At 43.8% G+C, this 21,824-nt stretch overlaps 1 protein-coding gene across 1 annotated transcript; it reads right to left on the bottom strand.

Annotated features, from left to right (window-relative positions):
• Nucleotides 1–1,100: 1,100 nt before the first annotated feature.
• MAGT1 (magnesium transporter 1) lies at nt 1,101–16,608 on the bottom strand. Its single transcript, XM_083371957.1, has 10 exons — nt 16,428–16,608; nt 15,081–15,250; nt 12,288–12,405; nt 11,020–11,160; nt 9,409–9,549; nt 8,488–8,577; nt 8,156–8,219; nt 3,672–3,746; nt 3,158–3,248; nt 1,101–2,744 (listed from the first exon to the last, which is right to left on the bottom strand). The coding sequence occupies exons 1-10, from the start codon at nt 16,530–16,532 to the stop codon at nt 2,729–2,731; spliced, it is 1,011 nt and encodes a 336-aa protein (XP_083228083.1). The 5' UTR covers nt 16,533–16,608; the 3' UTR covers nt 1,101–2,728.
• Between the last annotated feature and the right edge of the window lie 5,216 nt (nt 16,609–21,824).

The following is a 21,824-nucleotide window of genomic DNA, read 5'->3' as shown; positions in this document are numbered from 1 at the left end:
ATCGAGCCATGGTCTTATTTGGAATTGGGCCAAGCAAGTAGTGGCTTGAGCATGCAGAGCTCAACTTGCAGCCCAATTTAATGTAGTGATGAAGGAGACGGCCTAAAAACCAGGAGATTGAGTTCCAGTCCTGCCTTAGGCACAAAAGCTGGCTGAGTTTGGCCCAATCACCAGAAAATGATTGCTAGTCTCGCCTTAGGCATGAAAGTTTGCTGGGTGACCTTCGGCTGGTCACCCCTCTCAGCTCAGCCCAGTCCACAGAGTTGTGGGGAAAATAGGAGGACGTATCCACCGCTTTGAGTTATTTATAAAGTAATAAAATAAAATCTAAATTTAAAAATATAAGGAAAATAACTAGAATTCAGAGGAGACACGCCTTGAGCGAGACACCAATTGTGGAACCTAATAGCAGAAGTGGTCTCCAAAGAAACCAAATTAAGAAGCATCCTTCAGTTTTGAATGGGATTTCTAAGTGACAGTTCCACATTTTAGCACTGCTTTCGTTGCTGGGTTGTTTTAAATATTGTTGTACTCGCATCTGCAAACAACTATGCAGAAAATGAAATTTATTAATAAATCATTATGTAGAATTCAGCCAGTTCAACAAATAGACCAATCTATATTTAAAAAAAGATCCTGTGTCAACTGACATACAATCTATTTTTTTATTGTTTTTCTGAAGAACACCTTCCGCAAATAATTGTAAATATTCTTGGAAATTAAGGCTTGACACAATGCGCCAATTTTGTAATTAAAAGCATCTAAATCAAGAGTTCCCCGTTTCTGGCTTTGCAGACTGGCGAAGGGGAAAGGGGGGGGGAATAGTTCTGGCGAGTGGCCGGTCATGCAAATGGGGCACGCTCCCCCTCTGCTCGCGCAAGTGAGGATGCCTGTGCGTAAGCTGGCCAGCCATTTCCGTGGCCCGGTTGCAATCCCCTCATCTAAACGAAAGGAATCTCAGTAGTGCCAATATGGAAGCTGACTGAAAGGCAGGTGTTCAGCTGCCTCCTCACCACAATGAAGGGGGGAACAATGTGCAGGAGAACATCTTGGTGTAGTGAGGTTTTCCAGACGTAGTCAAGTTCTCAAAAAAATGTTGATTCAGGCTAAGAAAGTGTTTATTGAAAGCTGACAAATATCCATAATAGTCATTTCAATATCCATGCTACAGGTTGGATGCTCTCAATTGTATAAAAAGGTATTTTTCAAACATTGTTGGAATCAAATACTGAAAAATTGTCTAATGGTGTTAAGGCACTTGGAAAGTAACTGAATATAGGAAACCTGCGTAAGTGAAAACTAAACAACTGAGTTACAATAGTAGCTACTTGAAGAAATATGTTTTTGTTGATCTTCCACAGCCCTTATTACAACCTGCCCAAAATAAACCAATGCTACCAAACCCTCTTCCTACAGAGAGTCTGGGCCTAACCAGCCAGGACACAGAGAAAAAGGGAGAATTATTCAAATGGCACACGACTCTCTCTCACCTGAAGAAAACCAGCGATCACTGTCTCTACTTATTTTGGGATTCTTTCTTTCCTCTCCAAAAGGCCTTTGGAAGTAAAAAAAAGTCCATTGAATAGTATGTCTCCATACTATTGGTAGACAGGTTACCATGTCTAATATCTCATCAGGATTCAGAATGGGAAATGTTTCAATTTAAGTGGGTCCCCTCCCCATCAGTTACTTTTTCAATGAGATCACCCTTTGATTTTGGTACAAATGCCAGGATTACATACAAAGCACCGACACAAGAGATGAAGAAGAGATTCTGTTTCTGTGTTCATCCTCCCAATTGCTCAATTATGGAAAGAATTTTAAGAATGCCAGTGGTGTATTTTGGGTACATAGTGGAGGGCTGGATATAGTCCTATTCACCACAAATAATGTCCATTATCAAAGCTGAGCAGATAGCTGTGTTTGATAAAAGATCAGCACAATAATAGAACTTAATTGCAAAACTAAATCTACATGATGGTGCAGATCTCAAAACTGTCCACATATGATGAAAGGGCAGCATATAATTCTAGGAAGTTCTGTACAGAAACAGGAGACCGAGTAAATAGCAATAGAAACGGCCTTACACATTGCATCATTCCTCATTTCTCTTCAAAGAAAAGTCCCAAGGAAGCCACTTTATTAAACAAGTGTTTAGGAGGTTCCCCCCTCAGTGTTTATCTGTTGGCTCTACTCTTCAGGAGAAAGCAAATCACCTACCGCACAGAACCAAAACACCAAAATCTGACTCTCTTCCTGTATCAAGGGACAGCATGCCTAGATCTTGCAAGAGTTCTCCCCAGTAAGAAATCTTGCTGAAAAATAAAATCCCTGCAGGTGCTGGAAAAATGGCATCCTTGTCTGAAAAAGCCCACCAACCCAGATAAGCCACTTTTGAAGGTCTTGCAGTGTGCAGAGCTACAAACAGAGCATTCTTGTACACACATGCAAGGCATAAGGTGCAGGAGATGGACTGAGTGAAGCTTTTGGAACGGTGGCCTGAGAATTAAGGGTCCCTTGCTTTCAATCCCTTGGCCTCAGATGAACGGGAAAGAGTAACGGGCTGTAATATGCATCCTGACATTTAAGGCAAACAGTTTGTCTTGCCAAGGCACCAGGTATCTTTGGTTAGGTGTGCAACGATTTCGTTCATTTCAAGGAGAGGTAGCACGATCTGGATCTTGGATGCCAGCGCTCCACTTTGGCGAATTGCAACACAGCAACATTCTTAATTCATCAGAAAGCTGAAAAGAAATACAAACAGACACACACATACAAACACACACACACAAACACATATATATATATATATGAATGCACCTAGATCATTATCTAATAAAAAGTGATTCCTTCCTAGTCCTAATGACACCAACCGAAAACAAATGTATTTTGCAGCATTCCCTATGTAAATGTCAAGCATTACTTTAAAGGATAAAAATATACCAAATGAAAATCTGCCAGATAATAGAAAGCAGAGCGGGAAGTACAACGTGGCTTTTCGGTGAGTGGGGTTCTCTATCTATCAAGAAGTTAGGACAATCCAAACTATGCCCATATTGGGTGTGCCACATATTAGGAAGTTGGCTGGTGCCTGTCATCATTCTGTTAAGAATCCATTTCTTGGAGCAGAGTAATTTAAGATAGAAAACACACATACCTGTATGGGTAGCCGTGGTACTTGGATCTAAATATTGAGAGGAGCCAGCTGAAGAACAGCACCACGAGGCCAATGCCAGCCACGCACATTACTACGGAAGAGCAGAGAAGACTGGTTCATCGGGAGCTTGAAATGTAAAGAACGGGGCAGCAAAGCCCTGGAAAGGGGAGGGGCTGTTTTGCAAAATGTGAAGACAGCCACTGCCTTGATTTCATTTACACAACAAGCAACTTCCTGTGGACCCCACCGGAGGGAGCAGCTCCAGCAGCCCAAAGTCCTTTCTAACGACTGCCACTGCTTTCTTCAGCAATGCTCCAGGAAGGCAAGTCTGAGAGAAAAACTTTCAGGAACACTAAAAAGAGTCCTAAACCCTTTAATTAAAAGGGGTGGCAAACATATTTTATACTGGATTTATCCTAAGAAATGCTGTGCAACTGTTTAAACCCTCTCTTCCCCACATGCATCTAACCACGTAATCCAATGAAAGCGTTTTGCTGTCTGTTTTGATACTTACTTTTTCTCTTCCCCACTTCCAAGTCAGATGTAGCGGCTTCGTAAAGAAGCACAATCCCCAGAGTGACACCTGCATCTGTGAGAAGGCAGGTTAAGGCTATAGCCAAGAACAGAACAAAGCCTTTAATCTTTGAGAGAAATTGAGAGTTCCCATCTTACATAATTATTGCAAAAAAATCAGATTTCTACACTAACTACAGGAATGGTTAACAAAACATCTGCCCATAGTTTAGTGTGTCATTTGAACATCACACAGAATGACAATTCCAACTAGGGTGCAGGGATATGTTTACAGCTATTTCTCACTTAGTGACTATAACTGGGGCTGGCTGCTCAATCACTAAATACCATAGTTGCTAAGTGGAAAATCATGTGGCTGCAATGGGCTCATAGCCTCATTTCTTGTTAAGTGAATCACAATTATTAAGTAAGGCATCACATTATTTCCACCTTCTCCATTAACTCAGATTGTCAGAAGCCAGCTATGAAGTATGCAAATGGAGACCCCATGACAAGGAGATACTGCAATGGTTGTAAATGCAAGGCTTACTTGAAAATATGTTTTTTACACCACTGTATCTTCAAGGCAGTCAGCAAGCAGTAACTCAAGATAGCAATGTTGCATTTACAACATTGAGACCAGTTACAATTACAACAAAATAAGCCAGCTTCATACAAATGTGTTTATCTCTTACCTGCTCCTACAGATAAAGTAGAATAGAATATTTTATTTGGCCAAGTGTGATTAGAAACACTAGGAATTTGTCTCCAGTGCAGAAGCCCTCTGTGTACTTACAAAGTGACAGATTCATCATCATCACAATAATACCAATAAGAGCCTTGGTGGAGCAGTGGGCTAATGCCTCCTTAAGTAACACCAGCTGCCTGCAATTAGTGCAGGTTCGCATCCCACCAGGCTCAAGGTTGACTCAGCCTTCCATCCTTCCGAGGTAGGTAAAATGAGGACCCAGATTGTTGGGGGCAATTAAGCTGACTTTGTAATAATGCCGCTTGGGGTGTGTGTGAAAGCCCTAATAAGCAGGCATATACATAGAATGAAGGCTACTGCTAAGCTTGTAAGCCGCCCTGAGTCTTCAGAGAAGGGCGGGATATAAATGGAATTAAAGAAAAAAGAAGGGGATAAGATATGGATAATAATAATAATACTACAAAGTATTATATTATATTATAAACTACATGGGTGTTTATAATCCTATTTATATTCCGCCCTTCTCTGAAAACTCAGGGCGGCTTCATTCTGTGTATATGCCTGCTTATTAGGGCTTGGGGGCCCCCAAGCGGCATTATTACAAAGTCAGCTTATTGCCCCCAATAGTGTGGTGGGAGTTAGGTGTTGAGGAGAGGGATGGCACAAGGGGAAGTAACTGCCCTCGTGTTTAGTGGCATCCTGAAAGAGTGTTCAGGAGGTGAGGGGTCTGTAGATTCATCCCAGTGATCTCCTGCCCAGATTGGCATGACTGTCAGAATCCATTTATATCACATTCATAAATGTATGTTTAAAACATTATCCCCCCCCATGGATTCTGCCATCTCCTGAGGAAGGTTATTTCAAAGACCAAGGGAACCTTTCGAACTGGGGGAACAAAAGGGAGGGTTAGAGAAGAAGGCATCTGGACTGTGTCTTCGTTTATTCTGTAGAGGAAGAAGGCAATAACCATAAAGATTCAAAGTTCCTTTTTCCCCAGGAAAGGGATGACACCGAAGTAAAATAATGGGGGCTGGCCAAATGGGGTTGAGGGAAGGGGGGTTGAACCGGGATCCCTTTATAGAGTTTCAATTTGTAAAACAATACTAAGTCCTGTCTTGTATTTCCACAACCAAGCATGTCCTAGAAAAATTCCTTTTGGACAAGAACTGACTCCAAGAGTTTTTGTTTTCCTAAGACGTGGTTTGGGGTGGGTCCTGACAGTAGACAGGACTTGCACTGAAAGTCAACCTGGAAGGGAGAAACCTTACCGGGGGACTTTGCAATAAATACTATGTCTGGTGACGAAGCAAGAGAGGAGGGAAGCCCCACGGAGAGGGAGTCTTCCCCCGAATGGAATCCCAGAGACGATGGGAAGCTGAAGCGGCATATTTCCCTGGGGAAGAAGCGGTGGAGCAACACAACCGAAAACCCCGGTGGTCGATGGGCATTGGAAGGAAAAATGAGTGGGAAAAGGCATCGGGTGAAGTGACCCTGAGGCGGAGCGACCACCAACCGGAATGGAGGCAAGAGATGGAGAGCTCCCTGCACGCTAGTGAGGAGGAGCAGATCCTGGAAAAAGCTATTGATCTGATGAAAGCAACCCTGAGCTCACTAAGGGAGGAGAGAGCTGAAAAATGCAACCGAGCAGCGCCTGGGGCTGCAACTGGAGAGGTAACGGAGGGGATCCAGCACCTGAAACCCCGGGGCCGTCCAACAGAACGGGAGTTGCTGCCTCAGCAGTACCCCCCCCCCAGAACCACAGACGGGGAGCAGGAGGAGGAGAGAGACCGTCCGTGGCGCAGACAACGCTCCAGTCAAAGACTCCCGCCCCTGGAAACAAATTTCAAGGGGGAGCCATCACGATTGGTGTTTTTCTTAATCCAAGTCTTTAGCTTTATAGAAGAATACAGACGGGACATCCCCAGTGAAAAAACCCACATCCGAATTGTGCAATCCGCCCTGGACGGACCGGCTGCAGACTGGGTGATGAACCTACATGACTCCAATGCCCCAGAACTCAACGATTTCAACCAGTTCATGGCATCCTTGAGGCGGCGTTTCGAAGATCCCTTGGCTGATCGTAAAGCCCGGGAGAGAATCAAAACAGTCAGGCAGGGCAGACGGCCGGTGGCTGAATACACCCAAGAATTCTGAGCCATTGCCAGCAAACTGAACTGGCCAGAAGACATCCTCCTTAGCCATTTCAAAAACGGGCTAAACTACGATCTGTATGATGCTTGCCTGCCTCGGGGAGACCCACACCATCTCGACGACTGGTATGTCCTGGAAGAGGAGGGGGAGATAGACCTACTGAAGAGACACTGTCGGGGGAAACCATGGGGCCGCCCGCCAACCGAGCAAACACGTGAGAGGGAGAACCCACCGCCCACAGCTAAAAAATCAACAGGCTGTTTCAAATGCGGGAGAGAGGGTCACCGCGCCGCAGAATGCCGCTCAACCCCCCCCCCCAGCGTAAAACAGAGGCATCACCCTCCAAGAAACTAGGGAAACCCCAAGGCAACCTAAAAGAATGTTCCATGAAAGGGACAGGGGCTGTAGAGTCCACAATTCCTGCCAGGAACTGGGATTGGACTCCGGCCTACACCTCAGAAGACAGCTCAGAGGGAGAACCATTGGTAAGTGGACCCCTTCCACCTATACTTAAGACACTGACTATATTAGCTTCCTCTAGCCTTCGAAATAAAAGCTCTGATAGACTCTGGCTGCATCCACTGCCTCATCAGCCCAACGCTGGTGGAGAGATTGGGCATCCCAGTGAGACTAAAACAACCAATCTCCTTTAGTCAATTAGATGGATCAATGGGGGGGGGAACCAGCTACCCTAGCCACCTTACCAATTTACCTGTCCCTGGGGACTCATGAGGAAGACATAACGTTTATAGTGGCCCCAGGCATGGAATGCCCAATGATTTTAGGACTGGAATGGCTGAAGAAATGGAACCCTGAGATAAACTGGAGGACAGCAGAACTCAACTTCCCAAAAGGGGAGCAGGAAAACGTAACCCCCCAAAGCACCCCCCCAACCCGAAGGGAGGAGACAGCAGCAGTGGGGAAAGAGAAGGGGTTACCAGAGATACCGGAGGAATACAGGGACCTTGCTGAGGTCTTCAGTGAAGAGCAGGCAGATGAGCTTCCCCCCCACCACCCCACAGACTGCACCACAGAATTCAAACCTGGGGCAAAACTCCCAAAACCCAGGATGTATGCCATGAGCACAAGGGAAATGGCAGAAATGGAAAGATTCATAAAGAAAAATTTAGAAAGAGGGTTCATCGAGCCTGCCAAACCCAAAGTGGCAGCCCCAGTCCTGTTCAGGGAGAAGAAAGATGGTTCTTTCCGTTTGTGTGTAGATTATAGAATTCTGAACACAATTAGTGAATGTAATCTGTACCCTCTACCCCTAATGAAGGATATGCTATCCCACCTATCGAAAGGATTTTTTTACTAAACTAGATCTGAGGGAAGCATATTACAGTATTAGGATTAAGGAAGGAGATGAATGGAAGACTGCATTCAACTGCCCAATGGGGTGCTACCAATTAAAAGTATTGCCATTCGGACTGCAAGGGGCCCCCGCAGTCTTTATGCAATTAATTAATGACGTGCTAAGGGAGCATGACTAAATTTGCAGCACATTCCCCCTCAGCCCAATGTATGCCGTTTTCTAAATTGTAAAATCATCACACAGCAGCATAAGGCTGAGAAACACTATTTCTGATTGTACTTTTGCATATTCTGTTTATCATCAAGGATACTAAACAGTAAAACAATATGTGTTTCAGCAACGAATTGTGCTTGACTGCTCCCATGGATGTAGTTCTAGAAAATAAGAGATCAAAACGTGAAATTACTTCAATGGGACAAAGCTCCAAACCTGCATTTGCCTGTGAACAGAAAATCCCCCCAGACCAGTTCTTTAGAAGTAAAGTTGAGCTCAGAACAATGTGATGGCAAGTTCTGGCAATTAATGCTCTCAGCAGCATTACCCCCCCCACCCCCACTGGCCACTGAATGTGGAAATTTCCCAGCAGATGAGGGCCTGGAGCCAAGGAAAATGAGCTCCAGTTTCAAGGAAAAATTAACTCACCATTTGACCTGTGTGAGGATTCTTATGAGCGTATGGTGGCCCTCTAATGTGATTCCACATCTGCCCTGATGTCATAGCCAGAACAAAGCACTAAAAACAAGAGAGTAAATCAGCTGCTGTGTGTGCCACCAACAAACCTACTAAAGGAACATGGCTATATAAAGGTAAAGGTTCCCCCGCAGAGGCGTGCTAGTCGTTTCCAACTCTAGGGGCCGGTGCTCATCTCCATTTCCAAGCCAAAGAGCCAGCGCTTGTCTGAGGACGTCTCCGTGGTCATGTGGCCGGCATGACTAGACACCAAAGGCGCACAGAACGCTGTTACCTTCCCACCAGAGTGGTCCCTATTTTTCTACTGTCATTTTTACATGCTTTCGAACTGCTAGGTTGGCAGAAGCTGGGACGAGTAACAGGCGCTCACACTGTTACGCGGCACTCGGGATTCGACCTGCCAAAATGCCAACCTTCCGATCGACAGGCTCAGCGTCCTAACCCACTGAGCCACCGCGTCCCTTACATGGCTATATATCAACTAACAAATGGGGCTTTTTTCACACTTTGTTATTTCAAATGAGTATTTTTAAGATAAACCTCAAAATGGGCATTTACAAACGATTCACATGTTAATTACACAACAGTATAATTTAATCAGGTATAATTTATATCCTATCAACAATAAATTTATTCTCAAAGGAACTAAAATAGTCTAAAATGTTGGTTTCAGATCTGCCTGTTTCCTGTTTCCTGCATTAAAAACCTCCCAAATAGGAATACAGAAACTTTCTTTCCTATATATGTCAACTTCTCGCTTTAAAAAAAGGGAAAAAGAATGCACAATGCAACTTCTTAGTTCATGTTGTGGGCCTGTGTGATTGAGCAGATCAAGAAATCAAAATAGATCTTTTTAAATGTCAGATTGCTTACCAAAGCAGCAAAAGCCCAGCCTGTCTTGTTATAGAGAAATTCTAGGTTGCTTCTTCTTAAATAGACGAGGCCACCAATGACAGCCAGCAGCAGCCCCAACATCAAGGGTCCAGCATAGTTTGGTGGTCTTATCACTCGGATCTGTGACAAAGGCAGGTTGCAATTGTCATCTCGAATCTACTTGCCCTGAGAGTTACTTCACTGTCATCAATGGAATGTAACTTTTCAGCATTTGGGTCACTACAATGCTACCTAATTAGATGTCTCCCACAAGGCTTCTAAAATGTTTACATGATTTATGGAAAGTGAGCACATCAAATTCTTTGACATGGGGGGCCTTGGCAAAGTACTACACGGGATGACTGATCCACCATATGATCCACACGTTTTAAAACAAAGATTATGTTGTGCCTTGTTTATTAATATGTGTCTTTGTATCTTTTGAGAGGCAGAACAGAAATAATTAAAATAAGTAATAAATACTATAATTTCTACAATAAAAATAGTTGCCACTTATTTCACTCCTCTAATGTGATGATGGAGAATCTTTACAAAGCAGGTCTCCAGATCAATTTTCCAGCGAAGAAAAAATTATACTGAGAAAGGTAATAAAAATTTTAAAGTATTAGAAATGATCCATGGAGAAAAATGCTGGTTAACTTCTAAAGTTAGATATTCAAGCCACTTTCATATTTTAATTACTATTACAATAAATAATTTGATTATTGAAATATATCCAAGCTATTTTACAAAAAATGTTCATTCTAAAGAGGTCCAATTATAAATCAGTGGGACGAGCACTGAATTGCATCACTGCACACCCTAGTACACTCCTAAGTTGTAAGACAAATACTAAACCCGTAATAAAAAGCCTATTTTTATAAAGCATTGCCATGATGGCTTTGGCAGCTGAGCACATCTGATAACTAGAGATGTTTTTTTTAAATATCTCACCCTTCAACCACTGTCCTTTCCACTTTGGGAATTAAAAAATATTGTTTTCATGTTTTCAATTGGTTCATGCAAACTATATGGGTCCAGTTAGACCAGCGGCTCCCAACCTTTTCTATACCCTGCACCCCTAGAATGCTTCTGATATATTCTCGCACCCCATTCAAAAGTTCGAAATAACGGCAACAAATTATGCATATACACTATAATTTTGAAAAGACAAGTTTTCGTACCTGCTGGAATATCGTCTCACACCCCCAGGGGGTGCAAGCACCCCTGGTTGGGAACCCCTGAGTTAGACCATGGTTTTATTAAACAAGTTTTACTGAATAAGTTACAATAAGACACATGAACACAAATTGTGGTTTATAATATTGTCCAAACTGTGGTCCCAATATTCTAAGACATAATGTGTTTTGCTTAGTTTTAGCTTGTGGTATTGTACTGAATCCAGCAGATAAGAAGGAAGTTGGTTCTATTTTCGACCAACTAAACTGACTTTTCAGTCTCTCTGCATAGCAGTCCTACTCTCTGAAGTTAAAGGAGATGCCCAGGAGTTCAGCAGTGGCTCCCCAAAGCAACAACAGGATAAGAGACCATCTCTTTGGGTAGTCAGAGTTAAAAGCATCACATCAGAGGCAAAATCTGGTTTTTACTTACATTGACATCTGTTCTATCAGCCACCCAGCGGGCAAGCTGTTCAGCAGCAAAACCTCGTACTTGCAGCTCATAAGTGTCTCCTCTTTTTGGCTTCCCTTTTGGTGGGAAATTAATGAAGGTTGGAGCAGAATTCATGTTGAGCTTTATTTTTAAGTAAAATATACAAAAATATGTAATTGAAAACTTAGTCTATAGCGCCAAAGTTTAAATCCATGCTGTCAGAAAAACCCAGATTCTCAGTTTATGGGAGCAATATTTAGTTAATATATAATTGATATCAGTTCCTCTGCCATTAGGCTATACAAGTAGTCAAATTTAAACCAGGGGTGTCAAACTGCCGGGCCACAGGCCAGATGCGTCATGCTGAAACCGCATCCACCCCATTGCTGGCAATGGAAAAAAAGTCGCGATACATCACAACACGTCACGCGATGTTGCGAGTTTGACATCCCTGATTTAAACCATTCACTTAGTGACTATTCAAAGTTACAACTGACATGACAGGTCTTCATGCTTATGACCATTGCAGCAACCTGTGGTCACGTGATCAAAATTTGGGTGCTTAGCAAGCAGTTGCAGCATCAAAAATCATGTGATTTATTTTATTTTATTTTTGAGACCTTCACAACATGCTTCAGACAAGCAAAGTCAATGGGGGAAGCCAGACTCACGTAACAATTACATATTTGCTTAACTGCAGCAAAAAAAGGTTAAAAAATTGGGCACGACTCACTTAACAATTGCCTTGCTTAGCAACCAAAATTCTCATCCCAACAATTTTGGTTGTAACTTAAGGAGTACCTGTACAAGTATGGGAAAAGCCTTTTGTCCACTGGAGTTCCCACCTTCCAGCTACTCTAGACCAGCGATTCTCCACCTTGGCACAATGTGTCTACTGCAGAACTCTTTTCTTCAGCTCTTCAAAAGAAAGCTGTAGAGCTTCTCCACCTTGGCAACTTTTAAGATGCTGGCTGGGGAAGTCTGGGAACATTTTAAAGTTGCTAAGGTTGAGAAACACTAATCAAGACAAGCAACCTGCAGCTCACCTTCTTACAATCTTACTCTTTACCTCTATTGGCCTTTGGACAATGCAAAATATTTTTAATGAAGAGAAATAATATTTAGGGACTTATTTTTGAATAAAAATAATTTGGATTGTTTTCTAAATATCTTAAGATTTTTTTAAAAAATAAAAGCAGTATTTGTCATACAAAAACCCCTATAAGCCATTCCTATAAGCTCAGTACTTTAAGTCACCAGACACTCACCATCTGAAATACATCAGCACCTTCGTCGAAATCCACCATGGCAAAAAAGATCCTGTTGGTAAATGCACTTGAGAATCGCCAGGAGTTTGCCAGAATCTGGTACTCCTCATCAGCTTGCCTGTCACAAATTAAAGAAAGCATTAATGAAAAAAGATAAGATTTCATGAAAGTAAGCCCAGTCATGTACCCTGGTATCAGTGCTACGAACGTTGCACCCGCATTAGCAATTGTCAGAAAGTGTGTTGCTAGCCTTATTTGGATACCCCAAAGCTTTAGATTAGCACCAAGAGCCCTTCCAATCTTTGCCACTGAATTCACATAAGGAAATGTACAGAAATTCATCTAACTGTACTTATTTAGCTCAAATTTATATTTAATTTAAAAATAAATTTAATCAAATTTAGTTTTTCCCCCCACCACTGTCTCTATCGTAGACCTGATTGCAGTTTGAAATGTGACTGCCAAAATACTCAAGGCCAATTCTATAAGATTCTATAAAGGTGGTACATTGCTGTTTGATGAAACTTCACTAAAACTAAAGCTCTTGCAGCTCCTTATGTTGGATTCCTCAAGCCCGTGCCAGATCTGTGAATATACTTCGACTCACACACACAGGAGGACAAATGTGCTTCGGGCCTGAGAAGCTAGAATTTAATTTCAGAATGGTGTGGAAAGAATTGTTACTGCATTCTATATGTTCATATCAAGGTCAGCAATGGCTCCTGAATATCTGTGCCTTTGCTTCCCAGTTTAGTGTAAAGTCAACATATCCAGTCATAGTAATCTTGATTGCCAAACCACCCGATACATGCTACATCTGCTCCCTCATAATTCCACCCAGAACTGCTACCGTGTTTCCCCCAAAATAAGACCTACCCTTATTTTTTTGCCTCCAAAAGAGGCACTAAGTCTTACTTTCGGGGGATGTCTTATTTTTTTCCCCAGACACCTGCCTCTCCTCACGGTGGCGGCAACAACTTCCTCACCCAGCAGAAACCCACATGGCCGCTGGCGCCCTTCAGTGGCTGCTTGTGAAAAAGAGGCCACGTAGCCCGCCACAGTCACCACAAGGAGAGGCAGGTGGGAGAGGGGGTGGAGCTGCCCCAAGCGCCCTATAGGCGCCCAAACACTTTTTGCCTGAATGGAAAAATGACAGAGACTGGAAGCTTTGTCTGTTTGCAAGTGGGGCGGTTGGAAAGGGAGCGAATCCCTCGGTTTCCAACTGCCCCGTTTGCAAACAGACAAAGATCCCATCTCCCTCTGGATAAAAACAGTGTGCGGCATGTCTGGATCATCTACTTCCCCCACGCCTCTGCTTCCACACTGGGTTTACCTGCACTGCTCCAAGGGGCTGGCAGGCTGCAGCTCCTGCTGGACACCCTTGGCCCCCGCATGCTCACCGCTGCTTGTGCTGGCCATGCCCACCCCCCCCAGGCTTGTTTTGGGGTACAGCTTATATTAGGCCCACCCTAAAAAAATCAGGCTAGGGCTTATTTTTGGGATAGGCCTTATTTTCAGGAAAGCACGGTATATCAATTTACAGACTGTAAACTACAACTTCCTTTCTCCTTTAAAAGTTGGATGAGGTTGAAACAGAATAATACTCTGCTTGCTTGACTGACATTCACACCATCATAGTCTAAGTACCCTGTATGTCAAAAGTATTCTGTGTCTTTCTGAACCAAGAGATACGAGGAGCCCCAGTCTGCACTCCTGAGATTTGCAGAACAGCTCTTTGGCAATGATCGGAGGTATACATGTGCATGTAGCTCTCAACTTACAACCAGTGTTGTAAGAGCAATGGTCCCTTAATGACCAAACTTAGACATGAAGATTACTTACTATCAGTGCTCAAAGTTATGACAGTCACTCCATCCTCACAGTCATGTGATTGTGCTTCAGGGCTTAACAACTGGATCACATTTAGGTCCACTTACAGCAGGGTTCATACTGCCAGCCCGCAGGCATCATGCCAAAACCGCGCCCGCCCCATTGCCAGCAATGGGAAAACAGTTGCGATACATCACGATACATCATGTGATATTGCGAGTTTGACACCAGACCTATGTCTCGCAGTCATGTGACTGCATTTTGCAACATTTTTTGGATTTTTTGGAAAAAATGCCCATTGAATAAAATGGGCTGGCACTTACAACCATGTGCTTTATTTAACAACCAGAGTGGCTCACTTAAAGACCATCACATAAATGATTGCAAACCTGAGACTGGTTGTGTGGTGCCTTGACTTATAATGGCAATGATTGATGATGAAATTTCTGATCCCATATGTGGTTGTAAGTCAAGAACTGCCTTAAGTTGTCTTCAATCTCTGTTGGTTGATTATCTCTGATACTCTATGTTCTTAATAGCAGACCAGCGACTCTTCTAACGTGCTATCTTTAACAATTACTGGATCCTCTCCAAAGATTAGGAAGTTTGTAAGGGACATGTTTTTTTTCTGTCCAAATCAGTTGAAGTGTCAGTTTTCACCAACTGATCAGTTAAAGATGAACTAAACAGTAGTTTCTAAAATCATTTGCTTTGGGGAATTTAGGAACTTTATACAAATTGTTCAAAGAAATGCTGTTCATAACCTGCAATTATAGCAGGTTCAGCATAATATTCATCCCCATACACAAGCTCATTTTAAGAGGAATATTTCTAAATTACCACTTCACAAATGGCTATTTAATCATCATCTAACAAGCATAATCCCAGCATAAAAATTCTTAAAATGCATTAATTAGTATACTCTTCTGGTAATATTGTGAATTTCTAAATTAAAATTCTTACTTGCACACAATGCATTGTCTGTGAGGCTGAAGAGCAGTGAACATTATTATCACAGAGTAGTTTCTTGGTGGTGCCTTTATGAGACGTCGAAATTTGTCCCCATTCAGTCGAATAACTGATCTTTTGCTAGTCCATTCCATCAATTGGCTTACTTTTTCTGAAAGCACCATCTGGGTAAGAAAGAAATTCTGCAATGTGAAATGCATGCCATTTTTCAGCCCCCTATGGTCACAGCTTAAATGTTAATTTATTTCACTTAAATACACATCAGGGGTTATCATGCGCAGTGCCAGCTCCCACTAATTTACCATGATGTGTTAAATCTGGAATACTGCAGGATTACATGATTCTCTCTTCACAAGATTTTCCACAATTTCCACCCTTTTTTCCTTTTCATTCTCAAGTTCATCTGCAAGCAAATTCACATCCTTGGCAAGATTGAAAGAAGCCCAACAATACATGAATATTCATTATTTTTAACCCTCTATGAAAAACCAGGTCTGCAAATTAGAAAGAATAAACAGAGGCAAGAAACTGAGGGGCTGCGAGTTATCGTCCTGCCTCAGGTATGAAAAACCAGCTGGGTGACTTTGGAATAGTCCCTCTCTCTCAGCCCAACCCACCTTGCAGGGTTGTGGTTGTGGGGAAAATAGGTGAAGGAGTATTATTTATAAAAATAATTAAGACAGAACACATATTGCCTAGCCACGCCCAGGGCTCCATCCTCTTCTTCCCCCCGCCCCAGCAACCCCCCTCCGAGGCGGCGATCAGCACCAGCGTTGCCAAAAGTCAACTCCGGCCTGCTCGGCAAGCGCAAGGCGGGGAGCCCTTCTCACGGGCAAAGGAACCCCGACGGGGGGACCGACGCGGCGCTCCTCGGAAGCCCATGCCGCGGGCCAGCGAGAAGCTTCGAGCGGCGTCCAGACTGCGCTGGGAAGCTTTCCCTGCCGAACGTCGGGCTGCCCTGAAAGGCCCGGCCCAGGCCGCCAACGCCTTCAGACGAGGCGGCGATGAAGCCCGAGGCGGAGGCGCCGGGAGGGTCGAGCCCGCTTCCCGGCGAGCTGCTCGGACGTCTGAAGCGCTTCTTCCCGCGCAGCGTTGCCCCCGGCCAGGCGGAGGGAAGCAGCGCGAGGGCCGCCAAGGCCGGGAAGGGGCGCCGGGCTTCCTCGCGGCCCCTCCAGCAGAGCCCCTCCCTCCGCGCCTCAGCCTGCGGGCCTTGGCTCAGGCTCTTTGCGCATGCTCAGCGGACCCCTCTCCCCAGGCACGGTCCCGTTGCTCAGGTGGCGCGGCTGGATGACCTCGGGGTTACCCTCGACCGCTCTCATCCGCGGCTGCCGCGCCGCTCACCTCTTTTTTCTTCTGCCCCTCTGCTCCGGAGCCGCCCCAGCCGACCAGCAGCACCAGCCCGCCCAGCGCCAAGGCCCGCAGGAGCAGCAGCCGCGGCGCCGCCATGGCCGCGAGACTCTCTTCGCTCGGCCGGAGAGACGGCCGACGCCGGCAGCCCGGCTCCCATTGGTCAGACGGGGAGTCGGGCCAGCTTCCGATTGGTCAAGCCGGTATTCCGCCGCCTGCCATTGGTCCACGGCCTTTCCTGTTCCGCTAAGGCCCGACCTTTCACCTTTCGGCGGGGAGGGGTCCAGGAGGCGCTCTGCAACGAATGACAAGAGGGCGATCTGGGCCGAGGTGATTGGAGAGCAGCGGCCCCGCGGGAGGGGCTGCGGCGGATGCCGGCGGGAGGAAGAGGCGCGTCCCGGCTGAGGGCCGGAGGGCGGCCGCGTTCGAGACTCCATTAGCAAGCTTGGTAAAATAGGCCTCTATTAAAATAAAGTTAAGAATAAAATTTCTTGTCAGCTTTAACCATTCTCCAAAATGAAGGTCTTGGAATTAGGGAAGTTAGTCAAAGGTATTGCCGAGGCAGAAAGTTAACTTTTTATCATAACTGTTTAAAGTCTGTATTTGTGTATTGTTGACTCCCTTTTACTTCAATAAAAGTTCCTTGGATCACCCCTGGTGCCTCGTTCTGATCGGCATCTGTGCCAGGCTAAATCCTATCTGCAGGCAACAAAAATATATGAAAGAATGAACAGTCTATATATTACTAAAATTCTCGTTCCCAAAATTTTTATTTGGGTGAACAGTGCAATATAGCAATGCAATAATTTTTGAACCAAAGCACCTCAAGTGGGCTAACCTCCACAACTGCGTCCAAAATCCGGGATCCATGAATCCTGAAGGAGTGAAATTCAGCAAATGTTATCAAATGCTTTATGACATAAAAATTATGATAAAATATTTGTATTGCATAATACAGAAGTGATAACTTTTTTGTGTTATACAGTTTAACCAGGGCTATTTTCAAGGCCCCCTTCATGGATTACTGCCTTGTTGTGGCGAAGGGGCTTGCGTAACTCAATGAAGCTATGAGCTATGCCGTGCAGGGCCACCCAAGACGGACAGGTCATAGCAGAGAGTTCTGACAAAACGTGATCCACTGGAGAAGGAAATGGCAACCCACTCCAGTATCTTTGCCATGAAAACCCCATGGACAGTACCAAAAGGCAAAACGATATGACGCTGGAAGATGAGCCCCTCAGGTCGGAAGGCGTCCAATATGCTACTAGGGAAGAGCAGAGGGCTAGTACTAGTAGCGCCAGAAAGAATGAAGCGACTGGGCCAAAGCCGAGAGGACGCTCAGCTGTGGATGTATCTGGTGGTAAAGGGAAAGTCCGATGCTGTAAAGATTTATTCTCCATAGGAACCTGGAATGTAAGATCCATGAATCAAGGAAAGCTGGACGTAGTCAAACAAGAGATGACAAGACTGAACATCGACATCTTAGTTATCAGCGAACTAAAATGGATAGGAATGGGTGAATTTAATTCAGATGACCATCAGGTATACTACTACGGGCAAGAATCCCTCAGAAGAAATGGAGTAGCCTTCATAGTCAATAAAACAGTAGGAAAAGCAATACTGGGATACAATCCCCAAAATGACAGAATGATCTCAGTTCGAATCCAAGGCAAACCATTCAATATCACAGTAGTACAAGTCTATGCCCCAACCACCGGTGCTGAAGAGGATGAAATTGACCAGTTCTATGAAGCCCTACAGCACCTTATAGAACTAACACCAAAAAATGATGTCCTTATCATCATGGGGGATTGGAATGCTAAAGTAGGAAGCCAAAAGGTAACTGAAATAACAGGCAAGTTTGGCCTTGGAGTACAAAATGAAGCAGGGCACAGGCTGATAGAATTTTGTCAAGATAATACGATGGTCATAGTAAACACTCTTTTCCAACAACCCAAGAGATGGCTCTACACATGGACATCACCAGACGGTCAACACAGAAATCAGATTGACTATATGCTCTGCAGCCAAAGATGGAGAAGCTCTATACAGTCAGTAAAAACAAGACCAGGAGCTGACTGTGGCTCAGACCATGAGCTTCTCATTGCAAAGTTTAGGGTTAAACCGGAGAAAGTAGGGGAAAGCGCTAGACCACTCAGGTATGAATTAAATCATATCCCTGTTGAATATACAGTAGAGGTGACAAATAGATTTAAGGAATTAGATCTGATAGAGTGCCTGAAGAACTATGGACAGAGGTTCGCAACATTGTACAAGAGGTAGCAACTAAAACCATCTCAAAGAAAAAGAAATCCAAGAAAGCAAAAAGGCTGTCTGAGGAAGCTTTGCAAATAGCTGAGGAAAGGAGGGAAGCGAAAGGCAAGGAAGAAAAAAAAAAGATATTTATTTCTATTTATTTTATTAGATTTATATACCGCCCCTCTCCAAGGACTCGGGGCGGTGTACAGGGCAATTAAAACGCTAACAACACACAAGGTATAAAAATTAAAATAAGATTAAATCAATAGCCCTAACCAATAAATACATTCTAAAATTTAAAATCCAATCCCTCAGTCCAGGCCGGCCTGTTCAAACAACCAAGTCTTCAGGTATGCCCAATTGAATGCAGAATTCCAGAGAATAGCTAGAAGAGATAAGAATGCCTTCTTAAATGAACAGTGCAAAGAAATAGAAGAAAGCAATAGAATAGGGAGGACCAGAGATATTTTCAAGAAAATTGGAGAGATGAAGGGAACGTGTAATGCAAAAATGGGCATGATAAAGGACCAAACTGGCAGGGACCTAACAGAGGCAGAAGAGATTAAGAAGAGGTGGCAAAATTACACAGAAGAACTATACAAGAATGAGCTTAATGTCCCTGATAATCACAATGAGGTGGTCACTGACCTTGAGCCAGACATCTTGGAATGTGAAGTGAAGTGGGCCTTAGAAAAGCTGAGCAACAACAAAGCTAGTGGAGGTGACAGTATTCCAGCTGAGCTATTCAAAATCTTAAAAGACGATGCAGCAAAAGTGCTACACTCAATTTGCCAGCAAATTTGGAAAACTCAACAGTGGCCACAGGATTGGAAAAGATCAGTTTACATTCCAATTCCAAAGAAAGGCAGTGCCAAAGAATGTTCAAACTATAGCACCATTGCACTCATATCTCATGCTAGTAAAGTTATACTTAAAATCCTACAAGCTAGACTCCAGCAGTATGTGGATCGAGAACTACCAGAAGTACAGGGAGGACTTTGAAGAGGCAGAGGAACTAGAGATCAAATTGCCAACATACGCTAGATCATGGAGAAAGCTAGAGAGTTCCAGAAAAACATCTACTTCTGCTTCATTGACTATGCTAAAGCCTTTGATTGTGTGGATCATAACAAATTCTGGCAAGTTCTTAAAGAGATGGGCATACCAGACCATCTTATTTGTCTCTTGAGAAATCTATATGCGGGCCAAGAAGCAACAGTGAGAACTAGACACGGAACCACCGATTGGTTCAAAATTGGGAAAGGAGTCCGGCAAGGCTGTATACTGTCGCCCTGCCTATTTAACTTATATGCAGAGCACATCATGAGAAAGGCAGGGCTAGATGAATCAAAAGTTGGAATTAAGATTGCCGGGAGAAATATCAACAACCTAAGATATGCAGATGATACCACTCTAATGGCAGAAAGTGAAGAAGAACTAAAGAACCTCTTTTTGCGGGTGAAGAAGGAGAGTGCAAAAGTTGGGTTGAAATTTAACATTAAGAAAACCAAGATCATGGCATCTGGCCCTCTCAATTCTTGGCAAATAGATGGGGAAGAAATGGAGGTAGTGACAGATTTTATTTTCCTGGGCTCCAAGATCACTACAGATGGGGACTGTAGCCAAGAAATTAAAAGACGCTTGCTCCTTGGGAGGAAAGCCATGGTAAATCTAGACAGCACAGTAAAAAGCAGAGACATCACCCTGTCAACAAAAGTGCGTATAGTCAAGGCTATGGTTTTTCCATTTGCAATGTATGGCTGTGAAAGTTGGAACATAAGAAAGGCTGAGTGCCAAAGAATTGAGGCCTTTGAACTCTGGTGCTGGAGAAGACTCCTGCGAGTCACTTGGACTGCAAGGCGATCAAACCGGTCAGTCCTAGAGGAGATCAACCCTGACTGCTCTTTAGAAGGCTAGATCCTGAAGCTAAAACTCAAATACTTTGGCCACCTGATAAGAAGGAAGGACTCACTGGAGAAGAGCCTAATGCTGGGAAAGATTGGGGGCAATAGAAGAAGGGGACGACAGAGAACGAGGTGGCTGGATGGAGTCATTGAAGCAGCAGGCGTGAGCTTAAATGGACCAGAAGATGGTAGAGGACAGGAAGGCCTGGAGGAACGTTATCCATAGGGTCGCGATGGGTTGGACACGACTTCGCAGCTAACAACAAGAACAAATTTTCAAGGCAGATATATCTCTGAATTTCCTGTGAAGAACGTCTGAAGAAGTTCTGCCATGGTTGAAAGGACTGAGAATCTGGTAAGAAAATATCTCTGAAAGGGTAACCCACCAGCTTATGTGTTGTCTAATTGTATATTTAAAATGACAAAGTGAAAATAAACCCCGTGAAATATTAACACTTTTTAACATGCTTGGGAAGTTCTTTTTAAAATGTCTTTTCTACTTAAAATAACAATTTTGTGTAAATCCAGTCAAATAGTGGGAATAGCATCATTCCACCACTGAATTTTAACAAAGTGATCTTATATATCATTAGGATATTCCACTGTGTTTAAAGGGCTATAGCCCAATCCCATATAAGTGAATAATGGATACAAAATAATAAATGATAATTACATGAGAACATGGTCCACTGGATTCTGGTCAAAAGCTGTCCAGCTGAGATGAAGGAGATACAGTTTGGCTGGATGTTAACAGCTATAATGAACCATAATGATCAGAACCATGACTTACTGAACTAACGCCTTTCCTGTGGTTTATCCAGCTTTTGAACTTCTTTCCATTCCCTGCATACCAGGCAAAGATAGTTCAGATGGGACCTAGAAGACCTGTCTTTTCTGCTGTAAACCTCGCCCCAGAACATCGTTCCCCATTCCCCATCCCAGGTGAAACTGGCCCCATCCCAGTTAGCCTTCTGGAAAGCCCTGGAAACTTGTGGATCCCAGGTTGTATGATGTTACATAACAATAGCAATAGCACTTAGACTTACGTATATATACACACCTCTTCAGTGCTTTACAGCCCTCTCGTAAGAGTCAGCGTATTGCCCCCAACAATCTGGGTCCTCATTTTACCAACCTCTGAGGATGGAAGGCTGGCTGAGTCAACCTTAAGCTGGTCAGGATGGAATGAGCAGTGAGCTGGTCTGCAATATTGCATTTTAACCACTGC

The sequence above is a fragment of the Vipera ursinii genome (genome assembly GCF_947247035.1).
Source record: "Vipera ursinii genome assembly, chromosome: 12".
Taxonomy (NCBI): Eukaryota; Metazoa; Chordata; class Lepidosauria; order Squamata; family Viperidae; genus Vipera; species Vipera ursinii.
Note: the sequence above shows the minus strand (reverse complement) of the source record. Positions and strands in the feature narration are given on the sequence as shown.